This window comes from Fringilla coelebs (genome assembly GCF_963513975.1).
Source record: "Fringilla coelebs genome assembly, chromosome: 2".
Taxonomy (NCBI): domain Eukaryota; kingdom Metazoa; phylum Chordata; class Aves; order Passeriformes; family Fringillidae; genus Fringilla; species Fringilla coelebs.
In genome coordinates, this window is record NC_140029.1 from 111,681,182 (window position 1) to 111,706,633 (window position 25,452).

Below are 25,452 nucleotides of genomic sequence, written 5' to 3' on the forward strand. Positions count from 1 at the left end.
TCACATGTGGTCCCCCAAAGGGAGGGGAAATATCCCTTTGCTCCACTTAAAATCCCTTTTTCCAAAACTTTATATCCTCTGTAAGACTTAATCCTGGTATTACACCCTCTCCTCAATCCTTACTATGTTTTCACAGGCAGACTTTTCTTATTTCAGTTCTGCATTTTGCTTAACTTCATCTGAGATACAGAGACAAAAAAAAGCAAAGGGGGTCAGGGAAGAGGGTTTGGTTTCTTCTTGATAGCCTTGTTAACTAAATTCAGCTTTGCACAGCTGGATTTCCTGGGGCCAAAAAACCCCAACCAAAAAAAAAAAAACCCCACAACGAACAAAACCAACCAAACAAAAACACAAACAAACAAAAACACAAACAAACAAAAACACAAACAAACAACCTCCACAAAAAATAAAATACTGAAGAATTCTGAAGCAAACCCTCTCGACACGTAATTAGAAGGTATAAACCCCAGGTAAGCTTCCTGTCCTTACTCCCAGGTATTTATTCCATCCTGTCTGGTGGAGATGACTTCTGCTCTGCAGCCCAGAGAGTGCACAGTGACCAAGAAGCCCCAGAAGAAGTACGGTTTCTTCCTGCGGATTGAGCAGGATACGGCAGGACACATCATCCGGAACGTGGAGCGCGACAGCCCCGCCGACAGGGCTGGCCTGCAGGATGGAGACAGAGTGCTCAGGGTTAATGGCATCTTCGTGGACAAGGAGGAGCATGCACAGGTACAAATCTGCTCACCCTGGGATCCACACCGTGCCCCAGGCCCGCAGCTGCTGGGTGAAGCTTTTTCTTGCAGTTTTTATCCCCCTGCATCATTCATTACCCACCACGGGCATGGAATGTCTTGGGGATGCCTCCCTGTGGGTGTTTGTGAGGGTCCCCAGGATGAGGTGAGAGATGAGAAGCTGACTCCAAGTTCTCAGAAGGCTGATTTATTATTTTATGGTATTATATTATATTATATTATATTATATTATATTATATTATATTATATTATATTATATTATATTATATTATATTATATTATATTATATTATATTATATTATATTATATTATATTATATTATATTATATTATATTATATTATATTATATTATATTATATTATAGAATGATATACTAAAACTATACTAAAGAAAGATAAAGGATATGTCAGAAGGCTTAACAAGGATGCTAATGAAAGCTCATGACTGACTCCTCAGAGTCCAACACAGCTGGCTGTGATTGGCCATTAAGAAAAAACCAATTCACATGGAAGCAATCAAACATTCACCTGTTGGTAAACAATGTCCAGGCCACATTCCAAAGCAGCAAACACAGGAGCAGCAATCAGGTAATTATTGTTTTCATTCCTCGCTGAAGCTTCTCAGCTTCCCAGGAGAAAATGCTGGGCAAAGAGGATTTTTCAGAAAATATCATGGTGACATCTCCCTAGTGCATGAACAGAGGTGAGGCAACAAAGGCAGTGGACAGTGCAGCAGGAAAGCTTTTAGCTCCATCACTCCAGTGCCTGCTTCCATTTTCCCCTTGTCCATTACAGGTGGTGGAGATGGTCAGAAACAGCGGGAATTCCGTTGTGCTCCTCGTTCTGGATGATGCATCCTATGAAAAGGCACAAAAGGAGGGAGTGAACTTGGAAGGGCTGGGTCAAAAGGCATCCACAGGACAGCAGCAGGATCTGCAGTGCCCACCATCCATGGCCAGCGCACCTCCACAGCCCCGGCTCTGCTATCTGGTGAAGGAGGAGTCAGGCTACGGCTTCTCCCTGAAAAGCACAGAAGGTGAGAGCCTGCAGAGAAGAAACTGGAGATCCATATGAATATAAATATATAAATATATCTAAATACATAAATATATAAATATTTTTGGCTGCAGGGACAGAGGCAGCCACAGTTAACACATGGGGGCTAGTGGGGACACACAAACTGCTCTTGCTAACAGAAAGGAAGTGAGAAGTAGCAGGATGAGTTCAGATCCATCTCCAGAACATTTCTGTCCAGCATACACAGTGCAAGGTTTTCTGAGTACCATGCTTCTCATGGAGTGGAAAACAGATGAAAAAAAAACAAGAGAGAGAGAAAAATAATAAGCTATTTTCTGCTTGTTATTTAAGCCCACTTAACAAAACCAGATTTACAGTCCCTGCTCAAACACTAGATGCACACTCAATGTGCTATGTTAAGTCCTGTTCCATTCCTCAAAATCACCTCAGGAATCAGCACATGAGGTGCTGTAATAAACGCTTTCCCTGATTTTTAAGTTAATTCATTTAGAAATAAAAGGATTTTGAACCTTTTCCATATATGCCTTTTTTCCAAGGCCAGTCAACGGAAGAGGGAGGTCTTCTGGAAAGCACCACCTCTAAAGAGCCCTCTAAAGGGTATTTTGGAATGCAATATAATTGAAGGACCAAACATAGAAGGCTTCCAAACACAGGAAATTATTAAATGTATAAAATAACATAAAAGCAGCTTCTCTCTTCAAAATGATGGGGGGAGAGGAGGGCAGGGTAGAATAGGAATCAAATCTCTTTCAGCTATGTTAGTCAGCCACTTTGCACTCCTGGTAGGGAAATAAACACTATTTTGAGCTGTAGATAGTGAACAAATATCTCCCTCCACCACTGAAGGGATTTTTCCAGGCCGGAGTAAGAGACAGAGGAGTGTCTGTGTGGAAGGCTTGTGGTGCTCCTGTAATCCACATGCAAGCAGGGGCCAAGAATCTCTGAGGACATCAGTGCTGAGTTTCCTTAACTGCTATACTCAGGCCAGTTGCAGTGACTTACCCTGTGTAATGACTTTTCATTTATTTTAGGACAGAAGGGGTTGTTCATAGTAGAGCTTTCATCACAAGGAGCAGCTGCAAAGGCTGGTGTCCAAAATAACGATCGCCTGATTGAAATCAATGGAAAAAATGTGGAAAATGACACCCACGAGGAAGTGGTGGAAAAGGTATTGATTTATCTTCTGTTCTGGCCTACTTTCACAGCAACCTATCAGGGTTACTGAGGAGGCCAGGCTGGCTGATTTAAGCCCTTGACGGTAAATCTTGGGAGCTGCTGTTCGTGTACCACCAGCACATCAGCAAAGCCCTCTGCGCTGGCTCTGTTATCAAGCAGCCTCTTGAGCTGCCTCTCAGTGAACACTGCCATCAAGACAGGCCAAAGGATTTTAAATAACACAAGTCTACTGCTGCCAGGAACCCTGTTAAATAAACCCATTCCCTAGAAGTCATGGAAATGCTGCTAATGGCAGGAGAGCAAGTCATCAAATGTGGTTTCCAGGGCAGGAAGAAGGAAGCCTCTGATGATACAGTCAGCATGGAGCAGGGAAGATTCCATGGTTTTAGATAGTAGTCCCCTTTCTCCTGTGAAGAAGTCCAAAACTCATGAAATTTACTGTGCAAGTAATTTCACTAATTGGCTGCAAAGGACAATGCTAATGAGGCTTCCAGCTTTCCGCTGCTGGCACTGCTAAAACGCAGCTGGAGCTGAAGAGATTTCAGAGAGCCAGGAGACTCCAGCATTCCAGCAGCATTCAGGGCACACAGCTAACGTGGGTTTCTTTGAGCTACTGCAACACCAGCAGCACGGTGACACTGGTTAAGATGAGTAAAAAGAGCACCCATTAGAATAGAAAGGACTAAGAGAAAGACTAGGAGAGGTTGGACAGAAAAAACCCCCTCAACTCAGAATCAGTAATACAGGGAGACAGAAGAGGACCAAGAGTGACAGAAACTTGACTCATGTCACTGTAATCTAAAATAGTGGCATAGATGGCACGATAAGTCTATACTGTAGAGTTTCACACTTAGAATAGCCAAACACTATCTACTCAGGCTCCCTGGATTCTACAGCACTGTATGCCACCCCCATGGCCCTACAGGTAAATCCCTACACACCAGGAACACAGTATGAAATATGGAAAATTTCCTCATTCATTACATGCCCTTGATTTTGTCATGGTCCAGATTTCTGACTGGAGAGGGGGGAAGAAAAATCAATTTACAGTAGCATGCCCTGGACTAACAGCACCCAGACTCCACTATGCATCAGTGCACCAGTCACCAAATATCCCCAATTCCCTCGTGCTGTTGAAGGGGTGACATCTGAGACTGTACATGTGCTGTCACAGGTAAAGAAGTCTGAAAATCATGTTATGTTTCTACTTTCAAATGAAGAAACAGACCGCTATTTCACAAGCCAGAGGATGGCACTGAGCAAAGAGAGCGCCAGCCTAAGGTTGCTTCCCCTCAAACCACGACTTATTGAGATCCAGAAGGGAAAAAGCGGTTATGGATTTTATCTACGGATGGAACAACATACTGGTGGTAAGATCCAAGTTAACACGCAGGTCGTGACATTTGCTGTACCATTTCTTCCTATATGATGTTTGCAGCCCTCATTCTCTTTGGCTTCTTACTGGCCATCTAGGAGAAATCCTCAGGGAAAACAGCCTCAACCCAAAGTGCAATTCATTTACATTTGCCATGCTTTTTAATGTCTTTAAAACTCACCAAGCTCTGCCTTCACAGCAATCTTTCTCCCCTTCTTATCTCAGACCACATAATCAAAGATGTTAATTCTGGAAGCCCAGCAGCCATGGCAGGTCTAAAGGACAATGACATCTTAGTGGCTGTCAACGGCGAGCGAGTGGATGGGCTGGATCACGAAAGCGTAGTGGGAAAAATTAAGCAGTCTGAGGAAAGAACCTCCCTGCTGGTGGTGGATAAGGAAACTGACAGCATGTACAAACTGGTAAGAAAATGCATACTACTGCTAGGAATTGGTAATTTATCGCAAGGAAACAGCCAATCTGCTCTGACACTTTTTCAACTTGCAGGAAATGTCTAAGAGACACCTGTATTCCAGCAACTCCACTTACACTGGTACAGAAGTCACTTAACACCCAAATCTTTGGCCTCTTCCTGATTTTTATAGACACTATTGCAACAATTCTAAATTCAAACACATCACAAGTTAAGATTTGTTGTTTAGACATCAAATTCAGAACTACGTGACTGTGTAACTATTTATAAATAACAATTTCCCTTCTCGCATAGATCAACACTGTAGTTTTCCAATCAGAATGGGGAAGAATTCTTCACTGCAGCTAAAGTCTGAGTCATTAACAAAGGTTCAAACAAAATATGTTGAGCGTGAGAGCCTGAAACAGATTTCACAACAGAAATATTTATTTTAATGTAATTTTTTCACTTTTTTCAGGCTCAAATTTCCCCTTTCTCATACTACTACAAAGCACAGGATTCAACCCCAGCTAAAATGGAGGAACGAGTGGAGTTGCACACTGAGCAGAAAGTGAACCACAAGCCAAGGATCTGCAAGATGGTGAAGGGACCTAATGGATTTGGCTTCAGTTTAAACATGATCAAGAACAAACCTGGATTGTTCATCACTGAGGTACTAATGAAGAACGAGGAGTAAGGAGAAGCTCAAGTAGACTGTTGGGCAGCTTCCTCCCCTCCATCCTGCAAACAAATGCAAGAAAAACCACAAAAGTCTCTTTTCCAATGTTCTCAGATCAGAGCTAGAATTAAGTCAGACAAACATTGTTGGCCCAAGATAAAAAATGAGCACCAGGAAACATTCCTTCTTACCTTTAGACATCTAGAGGGAAGGAGAATTCAACTTTTGCATAATTTCTGCTTTTATTCATGAGTCTGGCACACTAAAATTAGTATTTTGGACAGAATTGGTTTTTACTGTAGAACAGCTTCATTATAGAAGAGACACCTTTGCCCTAATTCTACCCACCTTCTCTGAATTCTACAGCTGGTAAAAGCCAAACTGCTTCTGTTCCAAATTACATCTGTAACTTCAGCTTTCTTGAGAGGAGGGGTTCCACTCATTACTCATTCCACTCATTACTAAGGGACTTATGAATTATACTAACTTTGAAGTTATTGGATAGAGACCTCCAAATAGTGAGAAAACTGTTTTTCATGGTTCTACCATGCCACATTCCTATAATGTAAGTTGATCAAGATCAAGAAACATCTCAAAATCTCTAACTGATGGGCTCCATGTTTATTATGTCTGGGCCCATCACCCATCCCAATTCCTTCCTGCCCCACGAATCTCTCCTTCCCCATGCTTATTTCAGCATCCTCTAAGGAAAGCAGTAACTCAGCTGTTCATGCATCTTTCCAAGCTTTCTGCCAAGATCCTGCTTTGAACTCCCCTCTGCAGGTACAGAGCCAGGGAGCAGCTGGCAGAGCAGGTGTGGAAAACAACGACTTCTTGGTGGAAGTGAACGGAGTGAATGTGACCAGCGAATCCTATGACAAAGTGGTGGCAAGGATCCAAAGCACTGGGGACAGACTGACACTGCTGGTGTGCAGCAAAGATGCTTACAGGTACTTCCAAGGCCAAAACATTCCCATCACAGCCTCCATGGCACAGTCAGACACTCCCGAGCCTCCTGCTCACACAGAAAACCATCCACCAGAGCCAGAGAGGAACTCACCTGAGCCAAGGGAAAGGGTGAGTAATCCTGCATTAGGCAGATGCTGAGGGATCACAGCATCTGATTTTTTTGAGGCAGAAAGTTTTCCAGAGCTAGGATTGTTAACTTGAACCTGGACTTTTGCAAGTTATTAAAAAGAAAGCTGCTAATTATCACAACTCTTATTTTCTCCACATGTAATACAGGTGAGTATCTTTAATGCAATATTAAATCACACAAAGAATGCATATACAAGAGATTTTATGGAACAAAATAATCCAAATACAGTAATCCCAATGATGGGAAACAGGAATACAATTGTGGAAGTGGAGGGGAAAGTGCTTAAATGAAGTAGAAACAGTGCTTAAACGGAAAACATAAACAACATTTGTGAAAACCACATGAAATCTTTCAAAATGGATCACTTTGAAGAAGGAACAGCAAGCGATAGGTTATGACATTTTCTAGGCAATGTGCTGATTTGAAATTATTTTACACTAGAAAGAATCCAAAGCATGACTAAAGTCAGAAAAGCAAGAAGGTATTATTTTTGAAACAGTTTAAACCCTCTGTGGTCAGCCTTAAATATTAAAATGCTTATTTTCTGATCATGCAAGAGACAAACAAGGTAAGACCAATAATGTTTCCCATTTCTTTTTCATTAGCCTTGCCTGCAAGTTTTTTCAAGAATGTCTTAGTACCCAAGCTGCATTTTGCAGAAGGTAGCACTACTTTTGTGTTCAAATTGTGCAGATATGGGAATTCAACAATAGAAACCCTCTATTGAACAAAATTCTCTGAAAATGTACTTAACCAAAAAAACCCTTTAACAACAAAAATGGTATCTGTTGGTTCATTCTGTCATCTAAACAAGTGCATGATTAGTGCAGATGAAAACAGGAGTCTGCAACAGTGCAGACTATCCAACATGTTTACAAACTGAAAATAATCACATCTTTGTTACTCCTCCACAGGCAGACTCATCCTCCTCCTCCCAATCAGCAGCCTCCACAAGAGCTGACAGTGACAACAGTGATGACACAAAGTTGTGAAGAGACAAAACTATGCCAAGAACAACAAAAAAGAAACCTGCCAAATCTTTTCTTCAGTTCTTTTCTGCTATTCCACCTCTCAGAACTTGGCTGTTCCAAGGAGTACCAGAACCATAAAGGACTGCAAGCTCTTGCTGCAATAAACACTTCAGTGTAACTTGCATCCATTTAGCACTCTGCAGTTGTGCTCCACTGGCACAATTCCTGCCTTGTGAAATGGGCACTCAGTCTCTCACTTCTGAAAAGTCTTAAAGAATTGCAATTTTTAATTAAGTGTCCTGCAGCAGAAGCTGGAAATGTTTTACAGATTTGTAAGCATCTTAGGCTATTATGGGTAAGCTCTTAATAAAGAGCAATTGATTTCTGCCTATTTCCAAGGAAAGGCAGCTCTCTCCCAAATCCAAGTCCATCACCTCAATCTCTGTGGCATCTCTGCTTACAGCAGTACAGCTGCTCTGAAATGGCATAAGCCCAGGTACTCTGTGCATTATGATCCTTTTTCCTGCTAACATTGCAGAAACTTCCTTGAAACATTAAGCTAACTTTCTAATTCACAACTCAAGATATTTAATCACTATTTTGTCTCCTCTCCATACAGCTGTGGACTAGAACAGAGTATGTAATTCAGTCTAATCCCAAGTCACCACCATGTTGTCCTGAACGTGACATAAATGGTTCTGTAATACTGTGCACTTTGCTTCCTTGCTGTACACCAAAGACAATACAGAAATAAATTGTTTAGAATGGTTATTTCCCCCCCCTCCAAATCTTACTCTTACCACCTACAATTTATGTTCCAGAACAATAATAATAAAACAAAGCCTCAGAAAGTGGCCATGAGAACCTAAAGGTTTAAGTCACAAGAATAAAATTCCTAACATACAGTGTAAACAAGGCATGGCAGTGGTCTTCAACTTAACACTGAACTCTACCATAAAGGAATCCAAAACCTCAGTTCTACTTATGCAGACAGAGAAAAGAAAGTTGACACTCAGTAAGAGAAAACAAATCTCCAGTTCCTAAGGATAGTAGGTACTAGTGATATACACTAGCACACACTACATACAGAAATGGAGTTCTCTCCACTCCACTCCTGCTGGAACTGCAAATCCCAACCACCTTCTGGCTCAAATCTAGCCAAATCTTTGGGACTGAGAAAAAACAACTGTGATACTTGCATATTACAAAATCTTATTTAATTCCACAGACTCAAACATTCAATTCCAGAATTGCTGTCCTCCAAATCCCAATTATAAGTCGATTTTCAAAGAAAAAATCACATTTCTTGGTGCCTTCTGTGAAGATGATGTTCCAACAGTAGGAGGTGTTCCCTCAGCCAGCCAACCACACAAGCTCTGATGCCCCTGGATCGTGGTGTATCCAGCATTGCTTTTATTGCCTGGCAATTAACTGCTTCAAGTTTAATACTCACACCCCCATCCCTTCCAGCTGTGGCACTGAACAAAACGAGCCACAGAGTTTGATGATGACACGTGTGGAGGTTCAAGGAGCCAGAACACACAGAGCAGTCCTGTCTCTCCAAGTTCTGCAATCCACAGGCGCTGCAGCAGCGCAGCTGACAGGACAGAGAGCAGTGCATGGCTGCAGTTCTGCCTCAGAGGGCCATATGCTTTTCTGGGGCCTGTTTGTGTGCTAAATAGAGAAAGAGGATACTGGACAGGGCACTAACTAGGAATATCACATCAAACCAGCGGTGATAGAAGTTGAACTGGAGCTCTCCCAGGACCTCTGTAATGATGGTGCGGTATTCCGGAGGCATGCTCATGCGGATCAGCAGCACTGATGAGACAAAGTACATTCCCTGCAAGTCAAAACAGGGGCAGCAGTTACTGCCTCACCTCAGGCTCTGTGGCTAACAGGGCAGCACACAAAGATACTGCCATGTGTTTAAACACACACAAGGTGTGCATGCAGAAACGCATGTGGGTGTGCCCACGGTTCTCCATACTCACCATTATCTGTGCTAGCAGCAGAACAATAACATTGGAGGACTTGCTGCTGGAAATGGCATAGAAGAACTAGGAAAAAAAAAGCCAAAAACATTGGAAATAATTAGGTCAGTCTGATGTGCCTTAGGACAGAGTGAAAGGTACACAACATTCAATACCTTTTCATCTCAAAATACCCCATCAAAACCATGCATTCTAGAGGGCTACCTCTAGACTACTCTAATAAACCTCGAACTTTCATAAACCTTTCATAAACTTTCATAAACCCTAGTCTGCATCAATCTTCCCAGCCAGCTGCACCTTGTGTTAAAAATCACACAACAATACAGAGAAGTCTAAGCATAGGTACCAAGGCCAAGCCAAGTCAATGAGTCACTTGTCTGTTGAGTTAATGCCTTTCAGTCCCACCAGCAGCTTAAATTAAGTAATGCAAATGCTTTTAATCACCATCTCATCAACCTTACTAATAAGGCTTGGCTACAGCATCATTTTGAACCCTTCTTACATTTAGCATCTTATTTAACATCTAGATCCCTTCCTGACAAGATAGGGAATATCCTGCAAAAGGTATTCTTCCTACCTTCCCCCCTCTGCAAGAATTTATATTCAGATATTTAAGCACAAATATATATTGAAAGTTTATACAGTACTTTTTCCATCAAAAGGTAAAGATCTGATAATGAATTTCTCTGTGTAAAACCACTTAAGAGTCCTGGTTCTTACCTTTGTAAGTGTGATTAACAACCCTCTAATAGAGGTAACAATGATTATTCCAACAAGAATAAAGGAAATGTGCTGAGACCAGAATTTTACCTGTTATCAACAAAAAGAACACAGTTAAAACTTTAACACTAACTTCATTTACACTGTCTTGTATAGCTGCCAATTCTTCAGGGTCTTTGTCTCTCCTAATTGTACAGATATCTATTGTAGACAAGGTGTATATAACAGACATTTTCACAAATGTATTAGCAACTGTTTACTCCAAACACAAGAGGAGATAACAAAGAATTCCATCTTCATAGATTGTGTAAATGACAGAACAATTATTTGCATAAAAAACCCAAAATTCAGAGCTGAATGTATTAATCTAAGCAGATTGTCTAAAGTGCTTCTATTTCTCCAAAACAAAAAAACCCAAATCACTGCCTCTCTGACAAGACCACAACCCCATCTCAGCATAAAATCAGTGTGAAAGCAACATTCATGGTGCATTTTCCTTTCCTCCTCAATAAGTCAAAAGGAAAGCCACATTCTCAGGGTCTATCACTTTCTCCCTAGCAGCAGGATGATTTTATTTAGATAAGATATGAATTGCTGAAAAGGCTGTAAGAATTAATAAAGGCTCACATCAAACTGGATTCCCAGGTAATTTACAGTGATCTCAATTCCTCTTGTGACTGGATCAGTCTTCCCCACACGGTCAAATACAATATTGATGGTTGCCTGCAAGAGAGATGGATTTACATTCAAGCAAAAAGGCAAAAGCATTTCTCACTCTCACAGGTGAGGCTCATTGTACCACCAAGAAAAGGTAGGGGGTGGTCAGATTGCCAAAGGCAACACAAAACACATCCATGTAAGAATTACTGGTGTAATGCTGTATAGAAAAAGCTCTGGATCTGGCTTTATTTCAATCAAGGGCCAGTCTCTTTCAGAATTTCTGGATTTTAAAGAAACTGGAGCATTACTTAATGAACTGCATGCATAGCATAATCTATGCAGGGTATATTTGCACACATCCATGAAAAGAATGAAATAAGGCATTTACATACCATGAAGATTTTCCAGACACAATAGATGGAGAAAAAATAACCCAAAAAGTTAAAGTATTTTCCCTGGAAAGTTTTGGAATACTCTATTCTCTCCTGGAAATACAAAATAAGGGAGAGGGAGCAGAACATTTAAAAAGTATGTAATTTTCACAATCACCCACAACATAAAATTGTAGTAGAGCACCAACAGTAGCAAACACAGCCCTATCTTTCTACATAATTCAATTCAAATGTTTCTGAACTCCTAAGTGTTAATTAATAAGCTTGTATATAGTTATGGGGCCATGGGGCAGACTCAAGGATGGATCTGAACTATCATCTAGCCCCAAAGTTAAAGGAACAAATCCTCAGTCCACTGCATTACAACATTCCACCATTTACGTACAAAACAGGTTTCAATTTCTCATAACACATGTACTCTTTCAAACTTCTCTGACCCCCTAACACCCATCTGGGCAGTTATTTGCTGTGTACCTTTGTTGCATGCAAGTCAGCAGTTTCCAGGAAAAGCTGCCGACTCAATTCTTCCAGGGCATCCACTTCTTGCTGGATAAGGGACAGATCTGGCAAACCAACATAGTCAAGGCTAGAACACATAATGAATTCTTAATTAAGAAAACTTTCCCCACCTTCAGCTCAAGGGCCACATCTAATGGTCTGGTCTCTTCTTAGATCCAGATTAGCTTTGTAATTCAGTCTTCATGGTCCTCATTAAAACAGCAAGAAAGAAATCTGAAGGATGAACCTGATGCACACTACTCCAGCTTAAAGAGGTAGACAGGACACAGTATTTAGGCAGTCATGCAACAACCTCTTTATTTCTTTGCCTGGGAAACACATCACCAAATAGAACCAGAGCTCTCAAAAACTGCTGCTCCACTTTGATCAGTGTCCCTTGCCACTGAAGTGCATCTCACAATATGTCATCTCAGATCATCTTCATAAACAAAACTGCTGAGTAACTGCTGGAAGAGATTAGTGATTACTATGAATAGTCTGTCAAATAGCCAAATTCTGATTTTAGCAGCTAGCTGAAAGGAGAGGAAGAAGAGTCCTCAGCCTCAAATATGCAAAATGCACTTCAAGTGGTCTGACAGAAATCATTGCTAAGCAACTCTGTTAGAGAAGTACAGACCCTTGTCATTCCCAAGAGATTCCTTCTACAGGGAACTGGATGATCTTAAGGTCCCTTCTAACCCAAACCATTCTATGATTCTGTAGTAAGTGTGCACATCAAGTCTCCCCTGATCCACTGTACACCTCACCCATGGTGATGCAACAGAACATTTATAGAGCAGGGCAGAAACATAAAACTTCTGCCTGTGCCCCAGGCCTGGGCAAAAGGTCAGACAGTGCTAAAGAACAAACTTCCCAGGAGACATTAGGCTTGAAATGTGTTGAAACACAAATGCTTTGTGACTAAATGCTTCCCAACTAACACTCTACCTCTCAGAACAAAGAAAGCTGAATCCACCTCCCAAGGCAGGTGCCAGCCTGCAGATGAAGGATACTTTCACTGCCAGGAACAGATGTTGTAACACTTCTTATCATTCCCCAGAAGCCAGTGGGTCTGTTATGCACTTCTCCTCTCTGGAACATTGTCCTGTGAGCCACTGCTATCCTGAAAGAACAGAAAATACAAGTCCTTAGGAATAGAATATTTTCATGGAAAATCAAAACAAGAAAAAAGAAAAAAAAATCCACCAGTTTCCTAGAAGATGCTGTTAAACTAAATTCACCAAAAATAGATGACCCTTTTTCCTTCCCCTAAACACCAATCCGGCTACATAAAATTATCCTGATTAGATCTGGAGTAGAGCCCAGATCCAATCAAGTGAGATCCAATGAGACACTTCCCAAGTCTTCCATTCAGGAACCTGTTTCAACCCTAAAGGGATTTAAACCCAGGTAAACATTCAGAATTCAAATGGATTTCTCAGTCATATGATTAGTTGCTTTCCTTTCCTCAAACATGTGACTATGTTATCTCAAGCTCAGGAATTAGAAGACTTCTCATGCTCCTCCCTCCCCTTGGACACCTCTTCTTTATCATGGTGCATCCGCCTTTTCCATGGAGCTATGAGCTCTGGATGGTGTGCAGAGCACTCTCTGGTATGCTGCCACTCACTGCTGGGCTGCATGACAAGCTGCTGCGAAGCAGAAACACACAAATCCATTCTTGGACCGAACTACTGGATGCTTCAGGCGATCTGAACGTGACTCCTGAAGTTAATTCCAACACTCCAGCAGCAGCTGTGTATCATCCCTCACACTTCCATGTGCACCACAGCATAATCCCCACGAGCACTGTTGGCTTCTGGTCTCATTCCCTCACATTCCTCCCCACAGAAATTTGTGAGCAAGTTATCCATTCCTAAGCTGAAAACTATTCACAGGCTTCTCAGGATGATCCATGATTCTGTGGTGTTTAGTTCCTTTCTTGTAGCTGCAGCCAGCATTGCTACATTTGGCACTGAGCCCTCTTCAAGGATGTTGATAAGCAGTGTAATAAAAAAAATTAAAAATCATTCCATCATTCCTTTGACATCAGGAAAAGAAACACCCTTGGGGCATCCTACATACAGATAAAAGCACATATGGCCACAGACTACAAATAACAGAGATCTTAGAATCCTGATAGCTGCCAAATGTAAGAAATGCATTTTTAATCCTTGCTTTCTTCAGAGTACACAGATTCACACGGTCCATCCCAAATGATCCACAGCATTGCAGCAAAAATGCAGCAATGTCCAGGTGAAACACAATGCTATAGATACACAAAGACAAATCTTCTCTTTTTAGAGGTGGCAGGGATCTCTGTATCCACACAGCAGCCAGGAGTTCTGGAGACCTCAGAGAAAGGATGCACAGGAAAACCCCACACACTCTGTGCATGTAGATTGGTAATGATGTTAGGTGGTATTTGTGTGTCACGTAAGCTGACCTGACTCTGACATGACACAAATGAAGCAATGCCTTCAGAATGCTGGCATTTCAAACCTGAGGATTAGTTATGTCACACCTGCAAGAACAAGTATAAAGAATCTGACAGCCTCAGAGGTGAGTTTCTGTAAGGCTTTACTTGATTGTGCTCAGGAAGGAGAGAAAAGAGATTCCTGTGCAAAAACCATTGGGGCAAACAACTTTCACCAGCCATCTCCTACTGACTAGAAAGCCAGCATGAATAATGAGAAGAAATGTCAGGATCAGCAAAGAAAACAAAACGCTTTATGTTCTATTGCCTTACAACTCTTGTTGCTCACTGATAAGTCCTGAACTATCAGTAGTGCTGAGAAGGTGGCCAGCACATCACTGACAATTTATGGAACTGCAGCATTTACCCTGAGCTGGAAAATGCTGCTATTCCCACTTTCTTGGGAAATAGTTCTGCCAATTACTTGGTTGCATTTGGACTGATACATATCTAACCTTTTAAATTTGGCTTTACATGAGCAAATAGTCCAATCTTGCAAGCCCACTACTCCCTGCCACAGCAAAAGAGAGAACAAGAATCTACAGACCTCAAGCTTCTGCTACTTCTTGCACAGTTCTGAGACCACTTAGTTTTGCACATTGTTTTGGGTCTTTTGTTGGGTTGTTTTAAACATATACATGAGTTTCATTATCATTCCCGAGTGATTAATACATGGCTCTTCATAATGTTTGGGAAGTTGCCATATTCAGATTTCCTGGCCATAGGAAGGCATCAATGTCCCAGTTAGTTACAAGTCTCTGGCATCCTGACTTTCACCCCAACATCACTCTCCCTTGACCAGAGATGCAAAAACACTGCACAAAACAAAAGAGCAGAGTCAGAAACAGCACTACACAGTATCTTTGAACTGTGGCATTCTTTTAGAGTGCTTCCAGTCAATTAAATCAATTAAACCTCAGTAATTAAATTCTTTCACTACTTACCATCTCACACATGACCACAAATACAGAGTTAACAGTAGTTCACCACTTAACATTTTAAAAGGGGAAGGAGGTTATGCTTTAACTACACTTCCATGAGCTAATACTCATCAGCAGATATATACATGGTGATAAATTTGGCAAGGTTAGGCTATCTCAAAGCTCCCCTGCACACATTAAAAGGTTCCATTGAAACACTAAGGCACCAAAAGTAAAGTCTGGGAGACTGTTGTCTCAGACAGTCACACCTTTGAAGTAACTCCAGTAACTGGATTTATTCTGCACTACTAGCAAGACATGAAATATATAATACTGATATGAAATATGCAGACAAAAATCTTTCCAGTGTAAATGAAATTACACTGTTTCTGAAAGTAGGGGGTTTTTTTAGCTTAGGGGACATGGAATAAAGTAAACCAATGCCAAAGAGTTCTGATGGCACACTGGTGTACTACAGTATATCCACATTAACAATGTTTTGCAATTCTGCAAAACTTAACCAACATGAACCTTGCTTTTTGCAAGAATATAGCTGTGTCCACACCAGTTCACTACCCTGCTTCAGCCTCGGCCAGGATCCACCATATGTACAAACCACTTTCTGTCCTGAAACCACGAGTAAGAGCCAGCTGTAGTGGCCTAAGGGTCCCTGACTCAGCAGGAGAGAAAGGTGCCCATCCTACAGATCAGTTATGCTGCCAGCAGTTACAAATGGTCTTGGAAGCCTAATCTGTGCCACTGCAGCCACAAAGGGCACTACCTAGTGTTAAAAACAGTCATGTATCAGGCCAGAACAAAACACCACACAGCTCAACCCAATTCAGATTCCAAGAACCATCTTATACCACACTGCAAATCCTGGAGATAAATAATTTCATGCTACTGTTGCCCTCTCACCTTTTTTTCTTGCTAACAATCATGTCCATAGTCTGAAGGAGTCGTCGCTCCAGAGCCAGAATATCTGCATCTGTCACATTCCTGCAAAATAAAGACCCCAATTAGCCTGCTACCCCATTTCAGAGGAGATGTGCACATGCCTATGAGGCAAAGCAGAGCCTGTAAAAGGGGAATATGCAGCAGCAGTGGAAATGGCTCTATCAGGCAGACAGGACAACAGCTAGATTCAGAAAAAAGTAACAAAAAAACTTGAAACGATGCCACAGGAAAAGCAAAAAATAATCCCCAAAAGCTGGACAAGTATTTCATAAGGCTGAAGTTACCTGAGAAAGTAGGACATGTAAGTGTATGGACAGTTGACAGCCCCAAATCCTGACAGCAAAGCCATGAGTGTCACCCCAATCACACCAACACGGCTGATGAGCTGTTCTATAGACAGGATTCCTGAGGGAGGAAAAAACATGGCATCAGCAACCTTGCTCTTTTCACTCTGCTCCACACTTGGTGCCTTCCTAACATAACATAGAGCTGCTTAATTAATCTGACTGCCTTCCCACTGCAATGACCCCAGGTAACAGGAAGGACAGACAGGGACTAGGAGAAGAAAGGGGTAGGAAGTCTCCTTCAGAAATCACATGACCATGCTTAGAAACAGGGATGGGGAACTCCAGCTATGAAGAAACTTAAGACAGATACACTGATATCTGGAGAGGACTATATATCAATACTTTGGTTCCAAAGTATTTTGGTTCCAAAATATGGTTCCAAAGTATTTGGTCCCAAAATATTTGGTTCCAAAATATGTTTGCCATTTGCTGAGGTAGGAACACAGATACTCCACCACGCACTTATAAAGGAACGTCTTCCAGAAAGGCATTTCGGCACTCATTACCAAACAAGCTGGTCCTGGCAAACTGGCCTAAAAACATCTGAACCCCCATCCCATTAGAAGCAACCCCCCCCCAGATCAGACACAAGCTGTGCTGGTAGGACAGTGGGGTTGGGAAGCTTAAGCTGCTCCTGGCTGTTCAGTGTTCATCTGGTTGACACAAACACGTTGTTGAGGTGACCACCAGCAAGGTCTTCTACCTGAGCACTAAGTGGACTCTAAAACATGTAATTCAACATGAACATCAAGCCTGTGCTGTAACCATCACCAAGCACTGAAGCTGCATGTATTCTTAACCACAGACCTCAACCTGCCTTTCCAGGACACAGTGCCATGTGTAGTAAACACCACTCACTTTTTAGGGAGCTGGTAATAGAGCAGCTGCCACACACAGCACATTTAGAGCTTACACGATTGCAAAGCTGAGATGGCTGAGCGCCAAACCACATTTCATGCTTCAGAGAAGTGGAATGAATGATGAAAACAAGGCAAAAAGACTTCACAAAGGGAAACTGAGACACCCAGTCATGTGCAGCTGCACAGAGATTTACAGGAGCTACAGAATGTGCTACAATACACTGGCCTTTTGCCCCACACACTGTCAGACTGCAGCACTTAAAACAGAGGTGCCTTCAAAAAGACATGACATTCCACTGGCTGGAGCAATGCTTCCCCATGAAGCTCACACATAAATGAATGTTCCATCAACTCAGACAGAGGTAGGAGCTTTATTAGAATACTGGTGTGTCATTAGGCATAACCTTCCTTCTACTACAAGCTCCCAAACTCAGGTTTGTTAGATGAGTTGCAGTCCAAGGGAGCCCTTGCTCAATGGTGCACCTCTCAGCTACAGGACACTGCCATCCCCATCCCCACCTACCTGAACTGGGTCACCACCCCCTGATGAAACCCACAGCAGCCTTGTCTGTACATGCAGGACAGCAGCACCCCAACAATACAGCAGGGAATAAACATGTAGAATTGTCTGCTCTAACCTCATGTCTACACCTGGTAGGATAAGGCACTGTAGAACTCTTAAGTGGAGGTATCACACCCTGTAAAGTACAATTAAAAACAGAAAACACCCTACTACCCATTCTGGAAATCTGCAGGTGTTACACAGCCTCCCAGATGCCTTCTGATCTAAAGAGGATTACCCAAACCCCATGGCTAAGTCTCCACTGGATTGTTACACTCTGCCAACTCAAGCATCTTCTGCAGCTCGCAATGGATACAAGTTTTTCTTGGCAATTGAACACTGGGCAGAGGGATCTGCACTACACATCACTATTTCAGAGGCAAATGACATAATTACAAAAGACAGACACATTTTCTCTTAGGAAACTCTCAGGATCACAGATAAAAGGGTGAACAGACCCTACCAGTTGGTATCCTTCAACTTCTCATATGAGTACAGAGTCAAGCAGTTCCTCACAGAACAGAAGGACTAAACTGAGCATTTTGTATGCAGACAGACATTCACCAATTTCCATGAAACTGACTGAATTTCACCTGTTGCAACAATATCCAAACATTTTTTCAGTGCAGAGGAAACAGAAGGGCAATGTAAGTTACACAGGTAACAACAGAGGCAAATGGTCTGGTTCTAACAGCATTAAAATCCTTCAGCACAGCCACGCACATGCCAACTCTGTTGGACCCAAACTAGCCCAAGTGCACACAGGATCTTCACACTGTAAATATTCATGACCACAACAGACACCCAAGCTAATTCTGTACACAAACAGCTCTGGCATACAGCAGGACTTACACTCCAGTCCCGTGCAACTGCACAGCCTCTGGGCTCAGGCACAGCAGGAATCTGTACCAAAGCCAGCACAACTGCCAGACCCCTTGCTGGCTCCAGTCTGTGCAGCTCTGGAGTTTAGGCACACTGCTGTGTTTTGGACACAACTGAACAGCCACTTGTGCTAAACTCATCTGATTTTAGTCACAAGAAAGAAAAACCTGACTGGAAAAACATCAGATTAAGGACTGGTTGTTGATTTGCTCCTTAAATAAACTAGGTTTTGTCTCCACAATAGAAAGAAGTAGGTGAATAAAAATTGTGATCAACTTTTTGTGGAAATAAAGTTTCTGTGTTCTCAAAAGAATACCATGTCCACATAGTCTAGGTTCAGTTAGAACTTACTTCCTTCAAGTTTTCCTGTGGCACTGAAACAAAACTAATAAAAATAATCCAGATGTATCCACCCATTTCTGTCAGTCTGACAACCTTCACAATACAGATTTCAAAGCAGAGCAGACCCTTAGTTGCAGGAACTGCTTTCTACAGTCCCACTGCAGAGCTGAGATAATAATAGCTAAAAAATAAAACTGAAATAACAAAGCATATTTGCAGGAAGGTAGAAAGAAGATGAAGGAAGAAAATGAAACTCACCATGTTTTGGGCTGAGGATAGGAAATGGATCTCCCAGCTTCCAGAAGAAATACATGAATGTCAACCACACAACACACGCAAAAAGTAATTTCTGTCTGTGCACTAACGGAGAGAAGAAAGGGAGTGTTTAAAATAGGCTCTTCCTTTAGGGCTTTTTATAGCTTGCAACATTTCTACATTGATCTAAATGCTACTTTGAGAACTGGTGGCCAAAGCAGGCATCACCTGACAGAGCTACACCTTGCAGTGTGCACCCCTTCACCTCACAGCAGGCTCCGCTGTCCACACGTGACCACTTCACTGCTTCTTCCTTGTGTGATCTTGAACATGAATCTTAAATATTTCATCTTCGTGGCAAAACCACATATTTAATATTCCCAACCTACGCGCCTAAGTTTCACACGAAAGAGCGATGTGTATCAACAGCTCAAGGGTTAAGTGTCCATTAGCCCATGGAAGAAGCCTCATCCAGACAGCAGAAACAAAACCAGCAAAAGCAATTTACTGAGCTTTTCTGCTTCAGAAGTGATTTACTGAGCTTCTCTGCCTCATTTCTTTTGCCCCCTAACAGATAAACACAGCCCTGCCAAGGGTTGCAGTTTGGCTGCAAGCTTAAAACTGCAAAGGAACAAATCCCAGTAATATTACTCCGAAGTGCTCGACTTTCTGTTGAAACCCATGAAGAAAACCAGCATTTGCTGGGGTCACGTGAAGCATTTCCTGACTGTTCAACAAATGGTTCATGATAAAGCATAAAGTTCCAAAGAGAAGGTATTTAGCCAGAACAAAATCAGGGCAAGGAGGGAGGTTCAAGGACAGTAACCAAAATTATTTCTCTTTTGTATTCCTAGTCTCAAATTAGCAGCTCCCCTGCCACAAACCAAGTACTCACATAATCTGATATTGCTCACAACAAAGTAACCAATGTAGAAAGGCACCATGAAGATTAGGATGAGCAAAATAACACACAGGTTCAGCTTCCAATGAAAATATCGAGAGCTGAAATAAAGCCAAAAAACTGATTAGCACAAAATCATAATACAACAAATTTCTCAAAGAAAATTGCACGTCAGTGAAATCTTTCCAACTACACCAAGCAATGAACAATATTGGCTTAGCATATAGAATAATCTGGATTTTATTTTTAATTAGGGTAGAAGAGAGGGAGTTGCTTGGTTTGGGGTTTTGTATGGTTTTATTTTTAAATACAGAGGTCAAGAACGTCTATTTAAAACTAAATAACTATCCAGAAAACCACACTAGGTCTTTTATCAAGTACTGTATTTTCTATGGTGACTAATGCCAGTTGCAGCATGATTCATGTGACTGACTGCTCATCTAGTTGAACAGTAAATCAAAACTAAGCATAAGCAGCAATTAATTTTCTAATGAACAGCTGAGTCAAAAAAAGAGCTAATTCATATTGAAAAGACTAAAAATATTTAATGTTGGTAAGTCAGCATGTTTCACTTCAGAGTGAATTGTGTCATCTGCAAGACTTTGCAAAGCAAGGTTTTATAAATACATATACAGATCAACATGATAAATACTCCTCTGACCAAATTAGAGTAGTAAAATGCAGGTGAGATTCATCTTGGCTGAACTGACCTTTCATTTTACTTGAACAGAAAAATACATGTCCCCATTACCAACACTAACTCTTATCCTCAGGAAAGAAGAAATGACACGGATCCTTGTCACTTTTTCCCAACTAATTCAGAAGCAAACATTTTCATCTATACTGAAGTCTAGCTCTTTATTGAAGCTCATAAAAGCATTCTCCTCAGTGATCTCTCTAGCTACCAGCCCCATGTATTAATAACATATAAAACTAACATTACCTTTCATAAGTTCTGTACTTCTTGCCTTTCAACCCCTTTGACTGCTCTCTTATACTTTATGATGAGACAGAGTAAGAAGAAACCCAACTTAGCCTCTACATGTTATTGTTCTATCTTCTCTTTCCTACTGACTTCCAAAGATGACAGTTTTTAACATCCCCTTTATGTAAAAGTCCTCATCCTATTGTCGAGGGGGGACTCACCTTTGATTCACAAATCCTGTATTGTTACAGACTAGCTTTCACTCCACAATTAGCTTCACATCTTATTCACCCCTCTGACCACCAAAGAAAAACCAGTGCTTAAACATTCTGTAGTCTTTAGCATCTGAAAAGTGCTCTTAGCATGATCTGAAGAGTTACAATACTTCCATAAAAGAAATAATTTCTTTTAACTTCACAAATGGAGAACATCAAAGACGAAAGCCCTGCCCTAAGGACCTGGACCAATTGTTAATAGCAATTGCACAGAAAAGTGAAAGCTTATGGCTACTAGTCCCATGCTCTATCAAATAAATAAATGTTGCTGCACAAACATCATCACTGAGCTGCTGACAGTTTTCTCCTGTGATTTCCCCAATCCGAGACTAATCCATCAATTTAGAAGTTAGACTGAAGATGCTGCAGAGCACAAGGCAGGCCAGTCCCCAGTGGGCTCCCAGACTCACCTGCTGTTCAGCACTCCCAAAATCTCAAAGATGATGAGCTCAAACATGGTACAAGAGAAGGCAAAAGTCACAGAGAAGATCACCTGGACCACATACTGTCGCACCTGCAATGCAGAGAACAATCCAGAGATATCAGGCACTTACATTTCTGGAATGGCACCCTGATATCCTCAGATAAGAAAACAAATCACAAGGTATGATGGCCCACAACTGGGTCTCTTGCTTAAAGGCACCAAGCCCTTTATCTGCTTAGGAGGAAGGCAAAAGACTCTTGGAAAACAGAGGGCAAACTCATACACTAAGAGAGCTCTTTGATATTAACCTTAATTTAAACAAAATCCACATCAGAAAAACTGTCAGAGTCTGAGTTTGGCTTGCACTTAAACCATGTCTGACCTAGACTACAACCTCAAACTCCACTACAGGTAAGAGAATGGTTTTTATCCCATCCAATCCTCACAACCAATTCAGCTGCAACCGACACATCTCACTGAGTTTAAAGTTAACCACTGGATTTGATTTTGTCTCAAAAATTTCACCTTATATAAGGTGGGCTTACCCACCTTTAAAAGGCAAAACAGTTCCCTCAGTTTCCTATTACCCCTGCATCTCCTGCATATTTGTTTTTATTTAACAGTAGCCAGTATGGAAACTTTCAGTGGCCACAGTAGAACCCATTTCATCAGATACCTAGGAGTCTTTCAAACAGAAGAGAAAATTAAAAAGAAAGCAACTGCAGAGAAGATAAAGGGATTAAAGAGAGGAATAAGGTTAAATGCAGTTTTAAAAACATTTCTATAATTAGTAGTATTTTAGATACTTTTTTTTAAGATACAGACTTGTAATGAAAGCTTCCTTCTCACCTCATAATCCTTGAAGAGCTTTCGCATGAAGAAGAGCCACCCAAATCCAAAGAACAGCACCTGCAGAAGAGATGAAGCACTCAACATTTGCATCCTGCAACTTGCCAAACTCAAACCCACTGTACTGCTGACTGCAAATGAAACAAATGGAAGGAAAAGACCTAAAGCAAAGCACCCAAGATCCACAAAAGATTAAAACCTGCCAGGGTACCATGGAAAAAATAATGTTTTAAATATCTAAGTGTAGCAGATACAAAATGCTATGGCCTTAAGGAAGATCTAGCAAAGACAACAGATTTTGGTGTTCCTAAATTCTCAGAATTCCTCAGTTCCTGGCCTGACAGAATCCTTTGCGCTCTTGATTCTCATCTCACTCTTGTAATCTACAGAATTAAAGCCTATGAGTTTCTTTACAGGAAATACAGAAATGGAGGCAAAGCCAACACCTGAATGTCCACCAGATACACATCTTCTAGGGATGAGTAAATTTTATAAAAATCTCTGCTGTTTCTTGTAGACTACAAGTGCATGTTAATTTTTGTAGAGGTCTTTACAGTACGTCTGGTTAGACACTAACACATTGTCAGCATCTAACAGGGGTGAAAGATGCTACAAGGATCTCTAAGATGGGGGAAGAGCAGTGCTGAATGCCTCAAACCACAACCTGGAGCTGCAGGAAGCCACGTGGACAAGGCAGGTGAAGCAGAAAAAGCCAGTAACACTTAGCATTTCAGTGGTCATGAAAGCACATTACAAAATTTGTTAAAGTTTCTCCACACTCAAGAAGGGATCAACTTAATGTCACAGCTATTTCGCAGATGACTTAAATGACGTAAATACAAATTGAACAAGGTGGCCAAAATTGCAATTACCTGCCTTCAGAGAGTAAAACAGGACTGTGTTGTCAGGCCTCCTGTGGGCCTGATCTATTCCTCATAAGACTGAAAGGGACTGTAATGATTTAAAAGAACCCAAGCAAAAAGAGAATTCAGGAAATACTCAGTATTTTTTTACAGAAGTAGCTTTGTCCAAGGCAAAGACAAAATTCAGTATATGTCAGATATCACGGAATAAAGTCAGCGTATCTCCTCAGAGCACAGTGAAAAGGCCAGAGCTTTCTGCCCACCCTGCCATGGAGATGAGAAACATTCAAAGACAAAAACAAAGGAATTATTGTGGAGTACTTCCCTGCACTTCAGGAGTAGCCACAGAGGCAAAGGTAACACACTAACATGATTTACAGACAAGGAATACCTGGAATGCTGGGCAAGAAGATCAAACACAGCTGCCTTGAAAGAACAACTGAAACAGGAGTGAGGTTGAATGAGTGACTTGTAACAGCTGGCAAAACTTGTGTGAGGAGGACTTCAGACTTTAAAGTAGCTGCTAGCAAAAAGGAAAGATATTCCATAAGCCTCCTATCTAGGGGTCATAAGCTAAATAAGTATGATAAGCAAATGAGATCTGCATCAAGTAATTCCACATTTAACAGTGGGAAGGAGGAAAAAGGTAGAATCAAACTCCTCTAAAAGAAGCAAAAGATGAAGAGATAAGCAGGTACAATAATAACCAAAAATTAAACAAGAAGATTAGATTCCCCTTGTGTTAGGGACTGTACAAAAGCAAAGAAAGACATTTGGGTAGAAGTTCACACTCTAAGACACTGCAGGTGAACATGACATGTAAATCCAGCAAAATCTTGAGCATTTTACAATTACATGTAGCAACTTGAACACCAACTTGGTAGTGTTGAAGGCAATGAGAGGCTTTAAAGCTGCTGTCAGAAATTAAAAAAAAGCTATTAGATAAGTTAGAGCTTAGATCTCAAAGCAAAAAAGTGGGAGTTTTGTTCTGGGTGAAATGTTAACAGTACCAAAGCCATGCTCTAACTCTAACCCAAGCCCTAACCTTCAAGCCACCAAGAGTGAAAAAGCACGTTGTAAGCAAAAAAATCAAAGTATTATCAAATGGGAGGGCATTGTTCTTCTAAGAAACAGCCAAAAGCTGCCCTGAAAATTGTCAGGAATTAGGGCTGTGCACTGAAGGCTATCTAAGACAACCACCTGCTGTTGAGAGGGGAAAGGTTCCTTTTCCTCAGCTCATCCCTCATCACTACAGAACAAAACTTTCACACCAGCTCAGAGCTTAAATCAGATTCCTCTGCCATCCACTTAAACGCATTTTCATCTGGTCCAACTGCCCAGGATCAGCCTTGTTAAGAAACACCAGAAATAAACCGAGCTTTCGGTAGAGACCAGCAAGATGAACTTCCCTGTCTGTCCCAACTGGAGAAATGTAAATTTAAACCTAACTGGGGCTCGGTTCTCCCTGGCTGGGCCGCGCTCGGTCCGGCCCGGCCGCCCTGAGGGTCCGCGCGCCCCTCGCGCCAGGCGCTGCGCACGCGCGCCCCCAGGCGCCGCCCCCGCGCTTCTCCAGCACGGACAGGGCGCAGGGAGAGGGAAGCCCGGTGACGGCGGGACCTCCCCGCTCCCTCGCCCTTCTCCCGGCCGGACGCGCCGCGCCGCAGCGGCGGGGAAGGGGTGGCTACCTGCGAGGTGAACATAATGCTGGAGTCGATGAGGAAGCTCATGGCGGCGCCCTACGCTGCCCGCTCCGCCCCGCCCGCTGCGCTTCCGGCTCCGGGGGCGGCGGTGCGCAGGCGCGGGGGGCGTGTCCCGGGCTCGGCGCCCCGCCCTCCTCGCGGCGGGG

At 42.0% G+C, this 25,452-nt stretch overlaps 2 protein-coding genes across 3 annotated transcripts; one reads left to right on the plus strand and one right to left on the minus strand.

The window, feature by feature from the left end:
* Nucleotides 1–522: 522 nt before the first annotated feature.
* PDZK1 (PDZ domain containing 1) lies at nt 523–7,650 on the plus strand (the record flags this gene model as incomplete). Its single annotated transcript, XM_084226972.1, has 8 exons — nt 523–732; nt 1,550–1,790; nt 2,824–2,960; nt 4,143–4,338; nt 4,569–4,765; nt 5,234–5,428; nt 6,218–6,511; nt 7,448–7,650. The coding sequence occupies 8 exons, from the start codon at nt 523–525 to the stop codon at nt 7,523–7,525; spliced, it is 1,548 nt and encodes a 515-aa protein (XP_084083098.1). The 3' UTR covers nt 7,526–7,650.
* A 32-nt stretch (nt 7,651–7,682) lies between these two features.
* LOC311166801 (Golgi pH regulator) lies at nt 7,683–25,369 on the minus strand. Of its 2 annotated transcripts, none has more exons than XM_084226973.1 (14): nt 25,292–25,369; nt 22,744–22,803; nt 21,881–21,984; nt 20,265–20,371; nt 19,373–19,474; nt 16,406–16,526; nt 16,083–16,163; nt 12,782–12,891; nt 11,745–11,833; nt 11,271–11,363; nt 10,846–10,941; nt 10,219–10,308; nt 9,499–9,564; nt 7,683–9,347 (listed from the first exon to the last, which is right to left on the minus strand). In XM_084226973.1, exons 1-14 carry the CDS (start codon nt 25,331–25,333, stop codon nt 9,141–9,143), a joined length of 1,368 nt encoding a protein of 455 aa, XP_084083099.1. In that variant the 5' UTR covers nt 25,334–25,369; the 3' UTR covers nt 7,683–9,140. The 2 variants fall into 2 exon arrangements, with proteins under 2 accessions (XP_084083099.1, XP_084083100.1); XM_084226974.1 differs by lacking the exon at nt 25,292–25,369 and adding an exon at nt 23,616–23,743.
* Between the last annotated feature and the right edge of the window lie 83 nt (nt 25,370–25,452).